The sequence below is a fragment of the Amblyomma mixtum genome, chromosome 1 (assembly GCF_055824585.1).
Source record: "Amblyomma mixtum isolate Tamu chromosome 1, ASM5582458v1, whole genome shotgun sequence".
NCBI classification, from domain to species: Eukaryota; Metazoa; Arthropoda; class Arachnida; order Ixodida; family Ixodidae; genus Amblyomma; species Amblyomma mixtum.
The window spans coordinates 103,079,551-103,103,365 of NC_143012.1; the positions used below are offsets into that span (position 1 = coordinate 103,079,551).

Here is a 23,815-nt window from a genome sequence, read left to right on the forward strand (position 1 = left end):
TTCTTTCTTTAACAAATAGTTTATTTGAAAACAAACAATTGGTGTAGCACTGCTCTCGCACAGTTATCGCCTTGAGAGACCATGCACTCGTTGAATAGAATAATAGCGCGGAACTTTAGGACTCTACAGCCCTTGCCTTTATGTTGCGTGCCTTGAATATCTGCACAGCAGTGCTTGAATACCAACGTTAGAAGTGACCATTATCACACACTGAGACACGTGACACGGTAGTAGGAAAAAATGATATGAGAACTCACTTCTTCAGTAGCTTAGCCATTTTCATCAGCACTAGCTCGTTAAAGAGATCGCAGCCTAGTATGTGGCAATTCCCAGCACCCCTCAGCCGTTGGTGCTCCAATGTCCACCACGAGGACAGTGGGTGCGTGGTATCTGGTAAACTATCCGAAAAGGGATTGCCAAAGAGCATACAGCACAGCACAATTTCAAGCATTTGTGACTTAAAAAGACGTGCGCTGTAGTCGCGGACAATTACTCGACGAAGAACGACGCCAAGTCCCTGAAACTGACAGACTGCACTGTTACGGCAGTCACGCAGCAGTGCATATAATGTCCAGCTTGTTGAAATAAAATCCTCTTGTCCTCGCAATCTAAAAAAAACAGGTCACGCCCATTGTCTACCAAAAGGGTGCCCCCATGTAAATACAGCTTTCAGTGGGGGCCGTGCCTGGGCATCAAACAGCAGAGGCCCACAAAGAGTCCTGTCTCGATCGTCAATGCAGGAAGACTCGCCAGCAGCCACGCCCAGCCATGGTCCGTGGTGTGGGACAATGTCACAGCAAACTCGCGCACAGCTTCTCCGCACTGCGCGTGCAGAGGCACGCGAGCCTCCGCCGTCAGGTGGTGTCCTCCTGCCAGCGGGCGGCCAGGAAGCGCCGGTAGATGATGGTCACGTAGATGGCGAGCAGCAGCACAACGAAGAGGTCGTCGAGCAGGCCGAGGATGCCGAAGATGGCCTCGGGGATCATGTCGAGCGGGGAGACCAGGTACATGATGGCTGCCACGAAGCAGAGGACGATGCGGAGCCGGAACATGTACATGATGCCTCCCACCGAGAAGAACTCGGAGCCCGCATGCCGCAGCAGGGTGGGCAGGTCGCGCAGGTGGTCCAGCCACTGCACAGCACAAGAAGAATTGGTGTCATCATCATCATCAGCCTGACTACACCCACTGCAGGGCAAAGGCCTCTCTCCCATGTCTCTCCAGTTAACCCTGTCCTTTGCCAGTTGTGGCCACCATATCACCGCAAACTTCTTAATTTCATACGCCCACCTAACTTTCTGCCGTCCCCTGCTACGTTTGCCTTCTCTTGGAATCCACTCCGTTACCCTTAAGGACCAGCGGTTATCTTGCCTTCGCATTACATGCCCTGCCCAAGCCCACTTCTTCCTCTTGATTTCAACTAGGATGTCATTAACCCGCGTTTGTTCTCTCCCCCACTCCGCCCTCTTCCGATCTCTTGACGTTACACCTATGATTTTTCTTTCCATAGCTCGCTGCGTTGCACTTAACTTAAGCTGAACCCTCTTTGTTAGCCTCCACGTTTCTGCCCCATAGGTGAGTACCGGTAGGATACAGCTGTTATATACTTTTCTCTTGAGGGATATTGGTAAACTGCCATTCATGATCTGAGAGAACCTGCCTTATGCGCTCCACCCCATTCTTATTCTTCTAGTTACTTCCCTCTCATGATCCGGATCAGTGGTCACTACCTGCCCTAAGTAGACATATTCTCTTACTACTTCCAGCACCTCGCTACCAATTGCGAACTGCTGTTCCCTTGCTGGGTTGTTGAACATTACTTTGGTTTTCTGCATGTTAACTTTTAGCCCCACCGTTCTGCTCTGCCTGTCTAACTGGTTGACCATGCTTTGCAATTCTTGTCCTGAGTGGCTTAGCAAGGCAATGTAATCAGCGAATCGCAAATTACTCAGGTATTCTCCATTAACTCTTATCCCCAACTGTTCCCAACTGTGGCCAAGGACCGATCTCTTCTAACCAGGGAGATCACAGAGGCCTACCAAATTGCCAAGCACCATGATCCATGTGTCGGTGACCAGTCAGTTTCTTCTACAAGGAAAGGAACTGAATGCCTATAAGAAAACTCTTCGCTCATGCTCGGTGGATCATTGCCAGCCTAACGTTTGTTATATCCAAGGTTGGCACACTAAAGCTCGTTATATCCGACGCGGTATTCGACCATTCCAGCTCCTATAGGTGGCGTTGGGGCAGCACGACATGGCGGACGAGGCGGTGATGATGACGCTGCCATGGCGTGCGCACAGTAGAAGCAAAGCAGCTTCTTGACATTGTGGCACGTTTTGTGCGAGATTTAGCGCCTAGATAAGCAGCCATAAGTCATTTTCAGACAATAATAAGAGCTAATGCTTGTGTTTGGCTGCATTACAGGCTAGAAATAAATTTCCATACAAGCATGGAATTGCTAGTTTACAGGTGCCGCAAAAACTTCATCGGCGTTGACACATGAACCAAACTCTGCACAGTAAAGTGCGACAGGCACTTTGGGCTAATTTTTGGTGCTTTCACTTTTTTTTTGCTTTCGGTACATTCCTGCGCAGTGATTACATACAGTCTACATGCGAGTAAGGGCCTAATTTTTATTTGCAGTTGTGGTTGTTTTCGGCGCTACTCCGAAAGTGGAATTCTACAGTCCAGTTTTTTAAGCTAGTGTCCAAAGAAGCTACTTTAATGACCCAGACAGTCTGATGCTATATTTGGTGCCTACATGGGTGCGGTCCTTACACACATAAATGCGGCATGTGAATTTATTTTGCGCTGATCTTTAAGCACACAATCGGAAAAAAAAAAAAAAACGGCCGTTAGTAACACTGGCCACAGTCCACGGCGTCTTGTACTGCTTCACTTACCAATTAAAGCTCAGAACAAAATCAGCTTTTTTAATGTTTGGCTGTATCAAACAAGGCAGATTCGTCAACATCCTTGAGCCAACAATTTTCTTTGTTCAGCGGTCCTGAATGTTGGCGGAGCTCCTCTGCAAATTCACTTGTATCCGACTATACTTTATCTGCAGCATGCTTTCTTCACATACACACTAATAGAAAATGCAACGTACACTGCTGTTCGAAGTGACAGCCGGACGGCCGTTTCAGATTAATGGAACAGCCGATCCTTGCGCTGAAATCCGTTTTCGACAAGAGGAATAAAAAGCGCTGTGCTCAAGTGAGCAGATGACAGTTGTCAAGAAACATCTGCAATTAATCAGCAACTTTGGGCATTACATCCGAAAAACAAAGAAACTACTGTGAATTTCTTGCCATTCATATCATTTTGCAATCACGTTGTGGCCAGAACGCTGTGTTTAATCTAGACCTGAATGGACTGAAGCTTGATTAAAAATCTTTGTTTGCTGCAAACGTCCGCCTGAAATTATAACCAATCATCATCATCATCATCATCAGCCTGACTACACCCACTGCAGGGCAGAGGCCTCTCTCCCATGTCTCTCCAATTAACCCAGTCCTTTGCCAGCTGCAGCCACTGTATCCCCGTAAACTTCTTAATCTCATCCGCCCACCTAACCTTCTGCCGCCCCCTGCTACGCTTGCCTTCTCTTGGAATCCACTCCGTCACCCTTAAGGACCAGCGGTTATCTTGCCTTCGCATTACATGCCCTGCCCAAGCCCATTTCTTCCTCTTGATTTCGACTAGGATGTCCATAACCCGCGTTTGTTCCCTCACCCATTCCACCCGCTTCCGTCCTCTTAACTTTACACCTGTAATTTTCCTTTCCATAGCTCGCTGCGTTAAGGTCCCTAACTTAAGCTGAACCCTCTCTGTTAGCCTCCACGTTTCTGCCCCACGGGTGAGTACCGGTAGGATACAGCTGTTGTATACTTTTCTCTTGAGGGATATTGGTAAACTGCCATACTTCCCAATATACTTCCCATCAGCTTGGCTTTCAATCATTCCGCTGCTTTCATGCAGCTCCAAATAGGAATGCAGTGGTGTCGTGGTGACAACCAAGTGTGTCGCTGAGGAGCACACTGGTGATGCGGCTGAAACGCCTTGCCAACCAGCTGAATGCACTTGTTCACTGCTCTTTGTACTCTTTGTGTGTTGGCAGAAACAACACATCAGCTTTTTCAAATGTTCGCACATTGTAGAATAGCAGAACGTATTCATTTCTGACGCGTATCTTCAGGCTACAAACGACCGTGATCGCATGCGCCGTGCAGAGCGACCACCTCAGGTGGAGGCCACACGGCGCCACCACCGTCGCTGGAACGACCAAATATTTTACAATACAATCTTTATTCAACATCTCAAGGATGTTTGGAGTACAGACAAAAGGCCTGACAAAGGCTTGACTAGGCCCGCACCCCAATACATGGCAAACAGAGGCAGCGCATGGTAAAAATAAAAAGAGAAAAAAAAAGAAAACACAGCATTTGGATTTTAGGAACGCAATCTGCAGCTACTGCTTCTGTGATAAAAAATATATATACACGTGCATAAAGCAAACTAATAAGTGACAGTGAAACATACGCCAGTCCAAGTTGTGCATACATCAATAAGACATACAGGTAATGAAATTATTACATAACATATAGAAGCGTGCACGAACTTAGACTCCCGTATAAGATAGTTGAAATATATCTGGTAAAAAATTTTGGTTCACTATATCCGAGGTAACACACTGTGAAGCAGAGGTTGCTCTTGCCGAGCAATCTAGGAAAGAACAGCTCTTGCAACCTTCATTTCTGCACAGATCATAGTTCTTTGGGGCGTGGCTGTAGTCTATCCGTAGGCCTGCTTTTGTCCCAGTAATTTTCTGGTTAGTCATTTTCATTCTTGCCGAGTCAACCGAAGTCCAGCATCTCCCTTCTCTCCTAAAAGTGCAGAGGAGGAGAAGGGGAGAACTTACAGGTGGAGAGAGGAAAAGACCCCCAAACACTACTTAACAGTTGGAGGCTCCACACAGACAACGCTGCCACCGGACAGTTTTTAATTTTATGGTCCGCCCAATTCAATCACATTAAAAACCTTGGAGGCCTTCTTAAAAGTGCCATAGCATTTAGGGTGACTGCTATAGTGTCTACGATGAGTGTTCTTGCGACTGTACTGTCAAAACTCCACATAGAACACTGCCCTCATAGGGTATGCATGAGTCATCACCTTCTAGAATGTTGGAATACCTTCTGCAGGATTACCATATGTGATTATACTAATCCGACCCACTAAACCGCCCTAATCCAGTTTCTGGGATGGGGCTACTTCCAATATTTTGGGGGGACCTGAAGTTTTCAAATCTGGCAGTGCCCTATTATTGATCCACTGGTAGTCAAGTAAAGGATGGGATGGAGCGCATATGGCAGGTTCTCTCAGATCATGAATGGCAGTTTACCATTATCCCTCAGGAGAAAACTATACAACAGCTGTATCTTACCGGTACTCACCCATGGGGCAGAAACGTGGAGGCTGACACAGAGGGTTCAGCTTAAGTTAAGGACAACGCAGGGGGCTATGGAAAGAAAAATGATAGGTGTAACGTTGAGATACAGGAAGAGGGCGGAGTGGGTGGGGGTACAAACGCGGGTTAATAACATCCTAGTTGAAATCAAGAGGAAGAAGTGGGCTTGGGCAGGGCATGTAATGCGAAGGCAAGATAACCGCTGGTCCTTAAGGGTGACGGAGTGGATTCCAAGAGAAGGCAAGCGTAGCAGGGGGCGGAAGAAAGTTATGTGGGCGGATGAGATCAAGAAGTTTGCGGGGATACAGTGGCCGCAACTGGCAAAGAACAGGGTTAATTGGGGAGACATGGGAGAGGCCTTTGCCCTGCAGTGGGCGTAGTCAGGCTGATGATGATGATGACGATATAATGACGAAATTATTGGCAAAATACCGGACAGAACGATAGAATTCTGGCCACCCAGAATGTGTTTACCATGAAAATTTGCCTGAAAGTTTGAGAAAGAATAAAGTGCTTAGAGGTGAAGGACGTGAAGGCCCAGGAAACGAACTGCCGTGGCGAAATCCATGAGGCACTGCGTACCACCTTGGGAAGCAAGCACTATCATCATTGCAACGAAGAGCTTGCATGGCCGTTACCACTGCACAACGCTTTCTCACACAGACGCAGTTACAGCTGTTTCCGTGAGCCCGTTTGTTTTTGCGTTGGTGAAATAGGTAAAGAAAGGCTGCAACTAAGTTCAAGGTGATATCTCTGGATCTCCTCCTCCCACTCTTATGTTTAATTTTTTTTTTTTAAGCGTTTTTCTCAGTGAGTTCTTTCGTTCTGCACTGCCTGCAGCACTGACCTTAGCAGCGCATTAAGAAGCTGTGTGCCAATATTTTGATGGAAGGGTGGCTCATTCAGCAAACTTGGCAGAGCGCCAAGACACTGCGTGCAGTATCTACATGCATGGAATATGTGGGTGTGATTTTTTTTTCTTGTCTTTTGTCCACCCACCGTGGTGGCTCAGTGGTTACGGCACTTGGCTGCTGACCCAAAAGACACAGGTTCCATCCTGACCGCGGCAGGCAAATTTCGATGGAGGGGAAATTCTAGAGGCCCGTGTGCTGTGCTATGTCAATGCACGTCAGAGAACCCCAGGTGGTCGAAATTTCCGGGGCCCTTCACTACGGCGTCCCTCATAGCCTGAGTTGCTTTGGGACGGTAAACCCTAATAAACCATAAACCAATGTTTTTTCCCCTGTGCAGATATAATGAAAATCGGTTTAAAAAAATGAGATTTCCCAGCCTCCTTAATATCGTCACAAGTTGACTGCACTGCACTGCCATCAGACGCCCCCCCAAGAAGAGGCCCCCCACTCACTGGCCTGGGCTCCCCCGAGTAGCGACGGTTGTAGTCGTTGATGTCGCGGAGGAGCCGGGCTCGTTCCTCCCGCTGCCCGTCTGTGTCCTCGGCCAAGTGCTGGTCCTGGAAGCAGCGCAGCATCACGGACACCTGCACAGGCACCACCCTCAGATCTCCTCGGCACTGCCACTTAGCATCACCCTGCCAATTTTTTATGCGAAGCATATTACTAGAGCTACACTACAGCCCGTCGAGCGCGGCGGTGGAGCTACCATTGACCTTTACGTGACACCACGTGACAACATGACGTCACAGCAGAGGAGAGATGGGCTGCCGGCTCGCGCGGTCGGCCGCGGCGGCTGACCACGTGACATGACGTCACAGCAGAGGAGAGATGGGCTGCCGGCTCGCGCGGTCGGCCGCGGCGATGGAGGCTCCACATCAGAGGCGCTGCCTGCTGCTGCTGGGGGTACATCAATACAGTCTATAGGGAATGGTGGCGGTGGTGGAATAACTAAGGGTGTTTCCAATGTACTTTCCATGGGTGCCAAGAATGCTGTTGTAGCCGGTGCTGGGGCAGCGGTTGTACACTCTGCATTGAATTCACCGATGATCCCGTATATAGCTGCCACGGCAATCCTTGCTACACTTCTAGTGGTTGTATTAAAATGACCAAGTATTCAACCAAGGAAAGCCATGTATTACCAAGCCTAGCCATCAATATGCTTCGCATCTGACTAGGCTTAACCTTAGCTAAGCCTCAGCCATTTTTTCACTGCACTTTGTGCCACAAACCACACAGTCATTCTTGTTCTACACAACAATGGACTGTCACCCGTAACAGAACAAACTATGCAAGCCAGATACCACGCTTGCTTATGCCAACCATTTTAAACAAAAAACAACCAGGGCAACACACCCTATGCCCTAAAGTTCAAAATGTATTTTGTAGAGGCGAACATGTAGAAGTGCCCTAGAGCTGAATATCACTTTGTTGAAAAATCTGTAAGAGGAGGTCACAAAACAAGACATTTGTCTGCCTAATTACATGCAGCCAATCTAGCACGGCTTAAATTCACATCAACTCCCTATATAATGGATTGCCTAGGTAAGGATCTTCAAGCAACTGAGACAAAGTCAATTTAATGCAAGGTGCGCCTCTAGAGAACTCTGGCATTTTCAAAACCGAACTGGCAATCAAATAACAAGGTTTGTTTTGCTGAAGATGTTGCCAATGAGCAAAAGACAGCACATTCCAAAATTTTATATATATAACAAGTGGCCCACTAAATGCTCACTTTTACCTGCTTCTTTGAGAACCAAATCAGTGTTACAATCACTCATTTTTGTTTTCTCTAGTGCGAAAAAGATCTTAGCACTGCAAAGCTAAACGAGAGCACATACGGGTCTGTTCTGAAAGTAGCAGGACTCATTTTTTTTTTTTCTAAATTTTATTCATGACAACACTACAAATGATTAGAATTTTTCAAAGTAGCACCCTTCTGCACCTACACGCTGCTGCCAATGAGATTTCCAGTTTTCGTACGCCACCAGGAATGCCTGGACCGGAATGCTGTTCAGCTCCCTCGTCGCGGCCTGTTGAACCACCTCTACAGATCCGTGGTGCTTCCCCTTGAGCGTCGATTTTATTCTTGGGAATAGAAAAAAGTCTGGTGGGGCAAAGTAGGGGCTGTAGGGGGGCTGAGACTGCGTTGCCCCTTCGTGCTGGGCAAGATATTCCACTACGCGGAATGCTGTGTGGCTCGGCACGTTATCATGGTTCAGCCGCCAATTGTTGGCGATGGCTGGGCGGCCACAAACAACGCGTTTTCGCAGTCTTTTCAAGACTTCCATGTAAAAAACTGCATTAACTGTTTGTCCAGGTGGTACGAACTCTTTGCGGATGACTCCATGTCGGTCAAAAATTCCAATGAGCATGGACGTTTGCTTGAATTTGCACATTCGCGCTTTCTTGGGGCGTGGCAAAGAAGAATGTGACATTCTGAGCTCTGCCGCTTGCTCTCCGGGTCATATTTAAACACCCACGTCTCGTCACAGGTCACTACATTGTCCAAAATATCGGGGTCCTCATTCACATGAAGATCCTGGCAGATCGCTTTCGGGTTGGCCTTTTGCTTCTGTGTTAACACTCGCGGCACCAACTTCGCGCACACTTTCCTCACGACTAAGTTTTCTGTCACGATCTCAAAAAACTTGGGTTTGAGGAATGCTCAAGTCATCAGCAATCATTCTGATACTCATCCTACGATCCCTGTTCAGTAAGTGTTTCACTCACGACACATTTTCGTTGGTCTCGCTGGTCGAAGAGCGTCCGGAGTGGTCGTTGTCTTCCACTCTTTCCCTACTTTCTCGGAACAGCTTGTGCCACTCAAAAACACCTGATCTCCCCATGCCAGCATCAACTTAGGCCTCCTTAATCAGGTCGTGAGTCTCTTTGCCCGTTTTATTAAAGGGAGGGTGAAATGGTTTTTTGACAATTAGAGGTTATTCTAGAATTCGAATGTATAAAGCTTCTTGGTAATGCGTGCAAAGTAGTTTTGCGCTAGCAATGAAAACGGCGACGCAATCAATGATTAAAACCTCGACGATTTTCAGGCTTCTCCTCACTGCGTTGGGGAAATGCGAGGAAACTCGTGGTTACGTCATTACTGTCACATCTCAGATGTCCATTGCCTTCGTCTACATGCTGCCATGCGTCTTCCGATGTCGCCAAACAATGCTTCATGATCTTCATCTTCGACGGCATTCTTTTTCATCCTTGAAACAACCGCTTCTTCGCTGGAAACTTAGCACCGCAGTACGTGACGTCATCACTGGGGCCTCTGCCTGTCGCTGTGCACTGCAGGGGAGCCTGAACGCAGACGCCCCTTTGGTCGGCGATTACATCACCATTCAAAATCCTAGCGCAAAAAGATTTCGCACGCTTTACCTGCAAGATTCAAGAATTCAGCTCAGCTAAAATCATCGAATTCTAAATACTCTTCAGTTGCCCTTTAAGCTTTACAGAAAATTTGGTCGCATACCATTGATCGAGTAAACGCTCCATGATTCTGCGTGACGAGGCGTTTTGACAGGGGTTCACAGGACAAGCGACCTGCTCTCTTCATCGGCCGAGAGCCGACTGCCGATTTTTCCCAGCATTCCCAATATCCCCCTTCCCCGATCCTGCGTGCACAGACCGCCTTTCGAATGCCCGTTCGCTCAGGAAAAAAAACAGTCCTACTACCGTATTTACTCACATAATAGGCGCACTCGCATAAAGGCGCACCCCCAGTTCGGTCGCAAAAAATCAGATTTTTTTATTTCCGCGCATAATAGGCGCACCCCGAACTTGGCACTGTGATCAGTACTGTGTTTACACGATTGCAAGCCGATGCCTCTCCACCCCCACAATCTTTATTTTAACAAAGTTTTTGCTGAACTGACAACTGGTCCACACTAGTGCTGCTGCCATCGCAGCTGCTGCGGACCCACGGCACATACAACAACATCGCGTGGAACAGCCGCACACAGTTTTCAGGGATGCTCACTTTAAACGTCTGTTTGGAAAGCTTTATCAGCCGGAAACCTTCCCGACTTAGGAACCCGAAAACCGCGGCGATAGGAGTCGCATACGAGAATTTAGGCACACCGCAGTCACAACTGCCGCACTTCTCGGGCACATCAAATTTCTGGCCTGCCGCACGCTTGCCGTGTTTGAGATCTAACTCCCAGCTGTGTAACTATTAAGGCGCTTGTCCGTCGTGCTAAAATAGCAACACTCGGTGGCAGCGCAAGAAAGCCACAACTATATACGATGAACTAACACGCTATGACAGAAACCGGCCCTCTGACAGCCATATAAAAACTGGAGCTGGTGATGCTGATGTCGATATGGATAGTGAAAGCTCGCGGCTGCTAGCGGCGGACAAAAAAGTTGATGATGATGACAAGCTTGACCTTGGGCGCCATCCGTGGGTGGCACCTGGAAGCTCCTGTGCGTGTGTGTGGCCTCCGCGACCAAGCGCGCGTTGCTCGCAGCCGGAGCTGATCGCGGAGGCCACGGCGCATGCATTTCGAAGGCTATTGCAGCGTGGATCCTGAAAAGTTAGGTTGCGGCCCTTACACGGATATTTGTTAAAATTATTTCCTTCGGGAAAACAGTACGGGGCCCGTAAATGGGTGCATTTATGCGGTATGTTCAATTTTGGGAGTCGAAAAATTTCCGGAATTTTACCCGCATAATAGGCGCACCCCGAACTTTGAGCCGGATTTTCTGGAAAAAAAGTGCACCTATTATGCGAGTAAATTACTTTCAGAACAGATCCTGTATGTATGCATGCCCCACATCTACTTATATGCCTTATTTTTTATTTTACTGCATTTTGCGAAATCATAGCTTTTGAATAGTGCACATATATTTCTACAAATTCCACTTGAGATAACAACTGCATATGGTCAATGCATCCTGTTTCCCTGAATATACACAGTATTCCTTCCCAGCATCAACCAGGAGCCATCACTATGTAAGTCCTACAAACTGGTTCTGGCATTTACTCTACCAGTGAGCCAGTTAACCGTAAACTTCCGCATGTTGGCATGTATGTCCTCTTACACAACACTAAGCAACCACTTTGCTTTGCATTCACGTGGGCACTCTTAGAATTCTGTGGAGTTTCTGGGTGTAACCAGATGCAATTACACATGGAGACGTACAAGGTGTCCTAGCTAAATGTAACCAAGCTTTTAAAAAACACGAGGTGTCCTATCCGTCTGAAACCAAATGAGGGTTCTTTAGAGTTGCGTGACCTAGTCTGCAGTATTTTTTTTTGTTCTTCAAGGTTGACTAATTAGTTAAGCTTAATTAACTAACTTTTTAATTATTGACTTGAGGAACAAAGTGTCAATGGAAAAGTTGTAGATCGCTTTGAGACATTTGCAGCAAAGTAATATTTACGTAAAGTAGCTTTTTTGCCGGCCTTTAACCATAACCCGCACAATAATAAAAAGCTTCCACATGACAACTGTGCCACTTCAACGTCCCAAGACGCGCCTTAAAGAATAAAATCCATTTTTTCTGAAGTCCTCTCCTCGATGACACTTTGGGTGCACATTGGGGCAGAGATGCGAGCGAGCAGCTGGTCACGGGACAACCTTCTTTTAAGGCCAATAAATGAAGCTACGTAAATCGTAACTTGACGGAAACAGCACTACTAGCAGTTTTTCGCGGTGATCTAAAACTTTTGGATTGACACTTTCTTCCTGAAGTTAATAATTAAAAAGTTAGCTAATTAAACTTAACTAATTAATTAACTTTGAAGAGCGAAAAAAATACTCAAGACTAGGCCACGCGACTATGAACAACCCTGAGTTGGTTTCACTGGACTAAAACACTTCGCCTTTCTTAAAAGTTTGGTTACATTTAGCTGGGACACCCGGTATATACTGTATCTACACACACACACTTGGATGGGTTGACCAAATGCTTAGGGGAATCCCCCAAGGTAGAGTAGATTTGTAATAAGGGAGTAATTACTCTCTGACATCCACCTGAGTGCACTTGGGTGGATGTCAATGAGTAAATAGTCTCTTATTACAAATCTACTCCACCTTGGGGGATTCCCCTAAACATCTGACCAACACAGTTCCCACTTCGAGCTATAGATCAATTTGCTCTCGCCCTGCCATAAGCTTGTCGTCCTGGTTAGCTCAGTTGGTAGAGCGACTGCTCCGGTGAAGCGGTGGTCCCGGGTTCGAACCCTGGACCAGGACGAATTTTTCTTTAACTGCGAAGTTTCTGAGAAAGCTGTACAGCTTTCCTCTGTAGCCGTATGGCTGCGCTCGGGTGGATGCCAATGAGTAATTACTCCCTTATTACCTGGACGGGTTGCCCACCCCACAGTGGGCAGGTTTGCACCTGCCCCATCAAAGGACCAGAAGGACAAACAGCTTCTTCTCTGGAGTGCACTAAGAAAGCCTGAATGCAGACCCTCCACTGGCTTCAATGTCTTGCTACTCGTCCAAACAACTGAGGACAGACTGACTGGGGTTTTAATGCCCCCCACCCGCTCCAAAAAAGGCAAACGTAGCAGGGGACGGCAGAAGGTTAGGTGGGCGGATGAGACTAAGAAGTTTGCGGGGATACAGTGACCGCGGCTGGCGAAGGGCAGGGTTAGCTGGAGAGACATGGGAGAGGCCCTGCAGTGGGCGTAGTCAGGCTGATGATGATGATGATGACCCTTGACGTATAAAAGTGTGGGCAGCACTGACCTGTTGTCGGCAGACGGGGCATCTGACTGCTCCCCTCCAGTTTCCATGGTGCCAGTAGGAGACCAGGCAGTTGGCTGCACAGACAGGGAGGGACACCATCCACTGTGGCACACTCTGCTGCGTAAAAAAGCTCAGCTGCAAAGGTGGAAAGCTAGGGAAAAAGCTGTCCCGTCTGTGCATGACGCCTTGGAGTAACTCGTGAACTCTTAGTGAACATGTCAACACGTGAACCATTAGAAGCCTTTCACACATCAGGAAGAGGGGCATGAATGTGTGAGTGAATAACGTCTGTTAATCTTTTGCAGGCTTAGTACAGGTATCCTGAGCAGGTATTGTGATACTGACGGTGTGCTTCTTTACTGCGCATGTCTCCTTTCATGTGCATATTCTTGCTCTGCTGCCTGCGAATAAATCAGATGAAGTTAGCGCCTGTCCCGTGTGTTTCCTCCTCTGGTGTGCGTGTTCTTGTGCGCTTAAATTCATTTCAAAATAAGCTATGCACCATCTAGCCCAAACAGAAGTTTTTGTTAAATTAACCCGGGTAAGCTCAGAGGAGTGTCTCGTGCAAGCTGCTGCCAACGGGAGGGCGGCACGAAAAGATGTGAAGGTGGAGAAGAAGACAAAGAAGGCCCAGGATGAAGTCGGGGGAGGAACGCGCAGTGCGTTGATGAAGCTGGTCCCTGGACCGAACAACACACGTGGCAAGCCAAACAGCAACGTAACGGAAGAGAGTGCCAACATGAGTCAACCGATCCAGTGGATATAGCGAGGCAGCAAGCCAAAGCAGAGCGGTGAGGATAGTACAACTTAACATAAATAGCATATGTAGCTTAAAGTTTTTCTTTCAATTAATTAATAATAATTACAATTTTAACACCTCTAATATTTCTCAGGGTACCAAACTACAAATCGCCATTCTCTTTCCACAACGCCACTAAATTCGCAAGTTAATTGTTTTAAATATTCTTTTTTTTCCAAGGACCATCACTCTGTGGAACAACATCACGGATGATGTTGTCAGGCAGACATCATTGCATTTGTTTGAAGAGCACTTGAAATGATTGTTATTAATGACCTTGCCGTGGTATTTTCTTGCTGATTTTCTATGCGCAATTCTGTTTATTTCGTACGTGTGTATTTTCGTATCTTAACACACTGTTTCCCACCTGCTATGATCTTGTGCACAAGATCACAGTATCCATACACGAATAAATAAAATAAATAATAAATGGGATGTGGAGACCGATGAAGGGCGAGAAAACAAACAGAACACCGAGAAAGAAGGGGACAATTATGAAGTCCCCAAAGGAATGTGGAGTGGAGTTTCAAAGACTGCCGAACAACTGGCCGAACACTCGGATCACATCAAGCAGCTCAGGCGGCTCAGCGCCAGAGGAAAACTAAGGAATGATGGGAAGAACATTTCGGTGCAACTCGGATTTTCAAGCTAGAAACAAGCTAAACAAAGGCAAACATCACCATCATTTATTGTACCCGTAAAGATTCCGTTTGAGACATCACATAAGGGGGAGAAAGACAGTGGTGTGAAGCGGTCATACAAAGGCATGTGAACTTAAAAAAAAGCATAACAAAAATATCAAGAATAACAAGTTTGATGTGAAATTAATGTCAGGTAATCCAAATAATGCGAAAATATATGACAAAGCAATAGCATATAAAATTAACCAGTAAAATGTGTGGAAATTAAATAAGTGGGATAACACTCGTGCGGGGTAACGCAATGACACAAGCAGTTCAAATTGCAGGCAGAGCAGCACAAGGGAAGTAGCTATAGTTGGTTCAAGTGGTCTGTTTGTACCTGCCTAAATCTGGTGCGATTAGATTCGATGACAACGGTTTCGGGAAGGTTGTTCCATTCTTCTATGTCGATGGGAAGGAAAGATTTGTTGAAAGCGTTGGATGAACCGTGCAACCGCTGAAAGCCGAGGGAGTTGAATAATTGGCGAGATGAGCGTAAGGGAGCAGATAACAAAGTTTGGCGTAGTGCAGGGAAGTTAAAAGTATAGTTTGTGTAAAAGACTAAGAATCGATACTTTTCTGCGGAGTGCTTACGGTTCAAGGCTGAGAGACATGCTAGTGTACCTAAGTTGCGTTTAGCCTGACCAGGTAAACTAGGGGCAATTCTATTGCTCAGTTTTCTGCAGAAACCAGACAGCTTCTTCCGCTAGCCGTGAGGAGGCACCCTTCAATCGTGACAGGAGATGCCTGCAGGAAGCAAGATTCCCAGAAAGAGAATCCGTAGTAAGGCAAAGCAAGCGAATGAAAAGAGTAGACGCATGAGGAGACATGCGTGCTCTACCGACTGGATCAAATACAATTAAAGCTCATTCATACTTTTTGAAAACAAAATTGCGAAAAAAGGTGTATCACATGGCAAAACGTATGATCCAAACCACGTAATTTTGAGAAATGTAACCGCTTAATGAGGTAAAGACATTTCTTGACAATGTCACTTAATAAAAGTGCCAATCAGCACCTCTTGAACTAAGATCTGAACAGATTTTTTCCTAGATATGCAAAATTCAATCCGCATTTGCACTGTTTTAAGCGTGGAAGCGACTTCTTAACACATCCGGTCTATCGGCGGCAATGATGAACGCAATCAAAATATTTTTCCTCCGCATTTTCGGGTACATCACCCCTTTGATTTTTTGCTTAACTAGTAAAACTCCTGCTTGGTCTAGTTGCTTCATCCTGGAAAATGTAATAAAAACGGTGTGACACAAAAGGCACGCACTGCTCCTGTTGTTTGTGTTCTACTTTTGTCCCTGTTCATCACGCCGTTTTCATTATGTCTTCTAGTTAAACTAGCCTCACTGGATAAGGTTCCAATGTCAAATGCGGCCAGGTTCAGTTTCTAATGGGAGCTACCGACAGGCCACATTGAAAACTGAACCTGGCAACATTGAACATTGGAACCTTATCCAGTGAGGCTAGCTTAGGAGTGCTGTTGGAGGAACTAGCGGGCATTAAATGGGATGTCATAAGGATTAGTGAGATTAAGAAGACGTGATCAATAACTTATACAGGCAGAGCAGAACAGTGGGTCTAAAAATTAATATGAAGAAAACCGAGATAATGTTCAGCAATCTCGCAAGGGCACAGCAGTTTACAATTGGTAGCGAGGCTCTGGAAATGGTTAGGGAATTCTTAAGGAAACAGTGACCGCAGACCCGCATCACAAGAGGGAAATGACGAAGGATAAGAATGGGGTGGAGCGCACATGGCAGGTTCTCTCAGATCATGAATGGCAGTTCACCAATATTCGTCAAGAGAAAAGTACAGAACACATGTATCTTTCCGGTACTCACCTATGGGGCAGAAACATGGAGGCTAACAAAGAGGGTTCAGCTTAATTTGAGGACAACGCAGCGAGCTATGGAAGGAAAAATGATAGGTGTAACATTACGAGATCGGAAGCGGGTGGAGGGGGTGAGGGAACAAACGCGGGTTAATGACATCCTAGTTGAAATCAAGAGGAAGAAGTGAGCTTGGGCAGGGCATGTAATGCGAAGGAAAGGTAACCGCTCATCCTTAAAGTTGCACTGAAGAGGAATCTGAACTCGTCTTTTTGCCGCGGGAACTCAATCTGCACGTTCCGAGCATTCTTAGAAACTTCGATTTATTGACCTGTGTGGTTGATTTCCCTAATTAAATCGAATTAACATCCGGCTCCCACCTTTTTTTTTTAATTCGCCCCGTACGGTGGGCGGAGTCGACCAACGCGTGGAGTGCCTTGCAGCCAGCTCCGTGGAGGCTTTGCTTTCGCCTTATTTTGTTTAGGTTTTCGTGAATAAATAGTTTCATTCGCAGATAATATAGCCGCAAAATAAGCCCGCAGAAATAAAAATACGCGCGGACTATTTGCTTCTACGGACTACTATGTATTACTCCGCCGATGGCAGAGCGGCAAGCCGTTGCGGGACTGGCTGAGAGGCACTCCACGCATTGGTTGACTCCGCCCACCGTACGGGGAGAATTAAAAAAAAAAAAAGGCGGGAGCCAGACGTCAATTCGATTTAATTAGGGAAATCGGCCACACATTGCAACAAATCGACGTTTCTAAGAATGCTCAGAACGTGTAGATTGAGTTCCCGCGGCAAAAAGACGAGTTCAGATTCCTCTTCAGTGCACCTTTAAGGGTAACGGAGTGGATTCCAAGAGAAGGCAAGCGTAGCAGGGGGCGGCAGACAGTTGGGTGGGCGGATGAGATTAAGAAGTTTGCGGGAAAACAGTGGCCGCAGCTGTCAAAGGACTGGATTAATTGTAGAGACATGGGAGAGGCCTTTGTCCTGTGGTGGATGTAGTACGCTCATGACAATGGTAATGACGATAACTGTGGGGAAGCCACCACGGCAGCTGCCTGTTGCACTGTTTCTGCTTTTGAAGGTGCATTCCCCCCACTGGGCCCTATCCTACGTAAGCGAATGGCAGTAGTTCATAGATGCTTCGCCCCCTTGCCCTTACACGCCGCAGAGAAACCTCAGTGTTTCTCCTCTTTATGTCCCGTCCCCACAAAAACTGCTGTCTCGAATACTGTCCTGCAGGTTTTATTTTTGTTGATGGGAGATTTTAGTGCTTCACCTGCTTGCATCTTTTGACCACCTGGGATTCTTTAGTGTGCACTGACATCGCACAGCACATGGGCCTCTGGAATTTCACCTCCATCGAAATTCGGCCGCCGCAGCCAGGATCAAACCCGCGTCTTTCGAGTGATGACGAGGGCCCTGGTATGAATTTGCACAAGGCAGCAAGTTGTGTTGCTCGGAGCCCCTCCAAAACCGCAAACCACAACCTTGTTCGTGCTGAAATATTTCAAATGAATGATGCTTGGCAGCAAGTTGATGCCTGGGTAAGGTGCAGGCCTGTTCTGATCCAAACGAATCAAATGTCTGCATCATGTGCAGTGACGAGGGACCAAAAAAATTAGCTCTCATATCGATAGGTGGATAAGGCTGAACCCTATACAAGTAATGCCACCTCTTGGCACGATCACCTTCGTCTGCTTTTGTCATTCTGCAACCAATGAGCAATGAGATGATGTTGCAGAGCCAAACGTTGTTTTTGGCACAGTGCTGCTACAAACGATGTGGAATTTCAATATATTCCATAAGTACTGACTTATGGGGCAGAAACGCAGAGGCCAACAAAGAGGGTTCAGCTTCAGTTAAGGACAACGCAGCGAGCTAGGGAAAGAGAAATGATAGGTGTAACGATAAGATATCGGAAGAGGGCAGAGTGGGTGAGGGAACAAACGCAGGTTAATGACATCCTAGTTGAAATCAAGAGGAAGAAATGGGCTTGGGCAGGGCATGTAATGCGAAGGAAAGATAGCCGCCGGTCCTTAATGGTGACGGAGTGGATTCCAAGAGAAGGCAAGCGTAGCAGGGGGCGGCAGAGAGTTAGGTGGGCAGATGAGATCAAGAAGTTTGCGGGGATGTGGTAGACGGAGCTGGCAAAGGTCGGGGTTAACTGGAGAGACATGGGAGAGGCCCTGCAGTGGGCGCAGTCAGGCTGATGATGATGATGATGACCCGTCTAATGCTAACGGAGCCTGAAACCGAGCCAGCCCGCCCACACCCACCGCAAAACAGGTGGCCGCAGTTGGTCTCGACAGGGTAGCGGGGCTCGGCCAGGCAGATGGGGCACTGTGCGTCCGAGCCGTAGTGCAGGTGACGGGGGGGCGCCGACACTGCCATGCCCGAGGCTGCACCATTGTTGAGCCTCTCACTCGTCAGCTCACGCCGCCGCAGCTCGGCCGGTGATGGGCTGGACAGCTGCCGCAGCTGCTGCCACCTGCCATCAACCAATCACACCACCAGGAGTGGACGATCACTACAGCCAGTCATTACAGGTTAGCAGACAAAGGCTCCATTCAAATCTACCCGACACCCGGAGCATAAACTGTGCCCCTATACTTCGTTTCATACATAGCAGGCAACGCTGCGGAGGTTGCTGAAGTAGTGCGTCCGCGAAACCATACTACTCCACCTCGTATCATTCGATCTTCTCGAAACTCTGATCATTGTTTGGACGAATACAATGAGCGGTATAAAAAAATGTGGTAGCATTGAAAATCGCGTTCGAAGCTGTGAGGCGCTCAGTGTTCAGGCTCTCCGGCCATAATTTTCATGGAGAGTGAACTACTTTTTGGGCGCAGATTTAGTAGAAGCGATTCACTCTACCAACCGCGTATCATACCGCCATGTGTTCTCCCAGGTTCAAGAAGTCTCGACTAGACGCAGGACGAAAATGTGGTAGGAAGCAAAATGAAATCCAGGAGGTGCCAGTCACAGCACTTAAGATTTGTCGTCACGAAATATGTTTGTGTTTGCTTTGGTTGCATGGCGAACTACTTTTTGCGTGTGGACTTAGCCATGTGCGAACAGGCATGCTAGCTTTGGCAGCCTTGCCTGCTATGTATGAAATGGAGTATAATGCTTTTTGATCACTCGGGACACGATAATTTGGGCTCCAGAGCGTAACTGAGACACCTTTCTCCGCATTTCGGACTCTTGGCTACGCACTGGGAAATGTCCCATACAGAAAACATGGCAGAAAGCAACACTCAGAGAACAAGAAAAGAGATCACACACGCAGAAGCAAGCTGGCAACCGTTCTGACCGACGAACCCGGTGCCATTGACCCCATCTCCATTACCCAATATTTTTTTTTTTCTTTTTCCCCTCCTCTCTGATGCCTCTCAGATTTTGCTGGTTGCCAAATAAATGTTCAGTCATCATGAGTGCTCTCTGTCCTGCCCCTACAGATTGTTTTCTGCCACTATTCACTAAGTGGCCCAAATCCAGACTATTATGAAGATTAGGGAAGGTGAATGAACTCGTGACGCGGAGAAGAGAAATGGAGGATCCTTTTCACTCATATGAGTTGGTTGCACTGTTAAGCAAAGCCGAAAGTTGGGCAAGTTGGATAACGTTCATGATGCAACAATAGCACACAGGGAACACGTGAGACGGAAAGGTAACGACGCACACAAGCGCTATTATGTAGCGCTTGTCTGCGTCGTTTCCTTTCCGTCCCTCGTGTTCCTTTCGCATTATTGTTACATCATACACTGTTAAAAATGCTAATCAGAGCCTAGAAGTGCTTCACAACCTCTCAAATGACGTATCATTAAACTTTTTCTTCTTTTTTTAACCAGCCCCGTGAAATGTCGAGTGCCTCTGGAGAAGGGAAACTTAAACGTCTGTACATGTGCATCCTATGGTGCCTGCCTTTCTTGCAGTCCACCCACCAAGATCATAGTCCCCAGGTGCCACAACAGAAAGCCAAGCAGTTTTAATTTGAAACATAAATGCTGCAGGGTGCTTCACAAACTAAGAATTAAGTTTCCGCCCATCTGCAGCGTGATGGCTATGCATGGTACTGGCTCAGTAGTGCTGCAAAATTAGCTTGGTGGCTCAAAAGTTGTCTCCAACTTTAGCCTCGCTGCCCTAGACGAACTAGGAAAATGATTCTGCTTAAATAGTCACAACAGTAGGAAGGTTAACTCGAGGCCTTAAGTAACAAAAACAGTCTGATTTTTCGGACATTAGTCACATGGCCGTGACAAGCGAACCCGACATGCGCGCTCTACGGGGTGTCACTGAAGCAGACCGTGACGAGTGACGACATGCTCCCGCAAGAGTGGCAACACCAGTGTCCTAAACCAATGCCACAAACACATTGCCACAGCTAAATTTCTTATTAAATGTTAACCTTCGCTTCCCTGCATACACATACAACACAAAATAGCCGCTGCGACAAGCGTAGGGGCGATATGACAGCAAGTTTTCCATGAAAGTTCCGCCTTAAGATGCGGAAATGGCTCGGCTCCGACGACGTCGCGCAGATGGAAATCCAGCTCGCTGTCGCCGGATATGGGCTTCGCTAAATGCGACGGGACTCACCCCGCTGCTTCAGTGACGCTACTCATGACAGGTATCAGTTCCTGGCTGCCGAGAGTCGTGACTTGGGGAGCTGTGCGCGACAGTGGTCTCCGTTTCCTGGCCAACGCGCCCGAACGACTCGCTAAAAGAACGCGACCCCCCGCTGTAATCACTCGAGCCAGGCCAAAGTGTGAGGTCTCCAGATAGCGCCGAGACAGAGCGGCGACAAATTAAAACGTGAGGCATTGCGCCAGCGCTGACACGGAGAGAGGCCCCAATGGCAGGGCATGAAGACGCACCCGGCAAAACCTAGCAATCCGACAACCACAGCAGCGATGACGGGCACGGTGAAGAGGACCTCGTTTCCGACGCCTTCAATCAGGCCCCCAGCATCTTCGTCGCACATGTCCACGCCGACAAAACCATTACAGGGCCTGTACGGAATGGTGAAGAGACCTGTCTACGATGCAACACAGCAGCGGACAGCCATACAGTTACGCTACGCTACGCTACTCCACGATCAAGGTTGCCGAACACGATCGCAAGCAAAAAAAGCGCTCTTTCTGGCGCAGACAAGAACGAAACTGCGACACTGTGCCCGCTAAGCATGCCGCTAAGCCCCTCGTTTTTTTTTTTAGTTCCATCACAGTGGCACCCCACGCATCTTCTGATTCCAATGAACTATATAGTGCAGTTGAAAAGACGTTTTCAAACATTGTTGCACCACAGTGGAAGAAAGCATAGAGTTAATCATGGAGTTAATGGAAGAAAGCGATGACGGCACGAGGCGGATGGATGGCTTTGACTTCGGAGACTGGATTCGTCCTACCACGTGACCGGGAAGCCCGCCCGCTGGATTTGAACGCCCTGGAAAGTCCTTCAGGAGGGAATATGTTTGGGCGTGTTGATTCATCGTCACGCAGAAAGCATAGCGCAGTGACTACAGAGGACGAGACGGGGACAGGACAAGCGCTACCTGTCCTGTCCTCGCCTCGTCCACTGTAGTTGCCGCGCTATGCTCTCTGTGTAGCTGGAAAGTCCGCGAGGTGCGGACGCGATACTTTCGCGGTTCGCTTCAGGTCTCGCTGCGACTTTGTAACAGTTCGCATGAATAATTTCCAATGACAGAAATGTATGTGCCTCGTTCGAGATCATTTGTCTGTGTTACGTTACTCCAGTAGGAACATCGGCGTTGCTTTTTACTAGAACACCTGCTTACTATAGACTCTGTAGCTCGCTTTGGTAGTCATAAAAGTAGTTAATTGCAATGATCGGCGCTTTCTAACACAACTTCCCTGCAGAGTGAGATAAACAACCAAACGCGCGCAATGTTTATACGCCTGGGAGATGTTCGCTGTCATTAAAAGAGCTTACTTCAGCCTGTGAATACTGTTGTGCGCAGTCCCTGGTGCCGAATCAAACGACGAACCCACGACTCAATCCTTGCACAATTAAACGGGCTTAGATCGCTGTTTATGTATTTATTTTATTTATTCAATCCTCAAAGACCCAGTTAAGGGGTATTACATGAGGGCCGGGCGTCAAAAACGGAGGTAAAGGGTTAAAGGTAAAGGGATGATTTTCGATGGGGGTCTTAATTGATTGCATCCGTGATGACTGGCTAACAAGGTCGCGGGAAGGTTGTTCTAGTCCAGGGCTGTGCATAAAAAAAAAAAAAGGTGACTTCTAAAAAGTTGCGGTATGGGTGCGCTGGATGTACACGGCTTCAGGATGGCTGTGGAGGGATAAATGAAGTGCTGGACGGATGAGATGTCTGGTTGCAAGGCGTAAAAAAAAAACCTGTGATAGAGGCAGAGACGTGCTAGTTAACGGCGGGAGGCTACAGTGTGGAGATGAAGCTGGGATCTTAATTATGGGACACTGGTGCGATAAGAGTAATTGGAAAGTACGAATCTAGTTGCGCGATTTTGAATGGATTCAAGCAAAATGGTTAGGTTGATTCGGTTTGGGTCTGACAAGTGTTACGTATACACGATAAGTTTGACAGTAGGGGGCGCAATGGCAAGGTTGCGGAGTAGGCAAGGGTGCGATTGGCTAATATGATTTGGCAATTTGGCACCATGATAGGTCTCGGGATGTGAATGCCTGAGCATTTAGTTGGGTCATACATGGGTTGTGTTGTATCAGTTAGGCTTGTGTTGGGCCAGTTAGGCTTAGAGGGCAGTCGTAAAGGCGGTAAGTGGCAATTCGGTAGTCACGACGGCATTGGAGTTTTATAAACGTCTAATTTCATAAGCCAGGTATAAGACCACTCCTGCATTTTGAGGATGACATTAGCAGGGCGGCAATGTCTGACTGATTAGTTACGGGACGGCATGCACGCAATAACCTGCAAAAAGCCGGATGTCAGATGCAACGTTAAGCCGCAGATCGGTAATATAGATTAGGAAAAGAAGGGGCCCTATTACGGCGCCCTGAGGAGCACCTGAAGGACATAGGAAAGGTTGAATGAGTAGGAGTTGGTAACGACGAACTAAAGACGATTGATTAAGAACTACACGTGGGTCTAAGTTAAAGGGAGCCTGAAATAATTTCGATAGGCATTATCTAGTGCAACATATCGGTAGAGGTTGTCTTTGTAGGTATTCGAGTGAATTAAAGTTGAAATCTGTGCGGACCTTATAAATTATAAATATTTTTTTTAAAATCGCTGCTCGCGGTAGCTCGCAACCGATAAAGGCGACGTCAGTTGGCGGACTGGACGAGCCTTCGCTCGCCCAGTATGCCCACTGACGTCATCGGGTATAGGGGATTTTTTTAAATGATTTCTAAACTGTACGGTCCACGCAGAGCTTC

The 23,815-nt window shown here is 47.4% G+C and overlaps 1 protein-coding gene across 2 annotated transcripts; it reads right to left on the reverse strand.

Moving 5' to 3' along the window:
• LOC149367370 (E3 ubiquitin-protein ligase RNF170-like) lies at window positions 1–21,623 on the reverse strand. Of its 2 annotated transcripts, none has more exons than XM_089555400.1 (5): window positions 21,298–21,623; window positions 18,694–18,905; window positions 13,089–13,162; window positions 6,837–6,968; window positions 1–1,133 (listed from the first exon to the last, which is right to left on the reverse strand). In XM_089555400.1, the coding sequence occupies exons 1-5, from the start codon at window positions 21,402–21,404 to the stop codon at window positions 855–857; spliced, it is 804 nt and encodes a 267-aa protein (XP_089411526.1). In that variant the 5' UTR covers window positions 21,405–21,623; the 3' UTR covers window positions 1–854. The 2 variants fall into 2 exon arrangements, with proteins under 2 accessions (XP_089411526.1, XP_089411533.1); XM_089555407.1 differs by lacking the exon at window positions 21,298–21,623 and adding an exon at window positions 21,020–21,277.
• Between the last annotated feature and the right edge of the window lie 2,192 nt (window positions 21,624–23,815).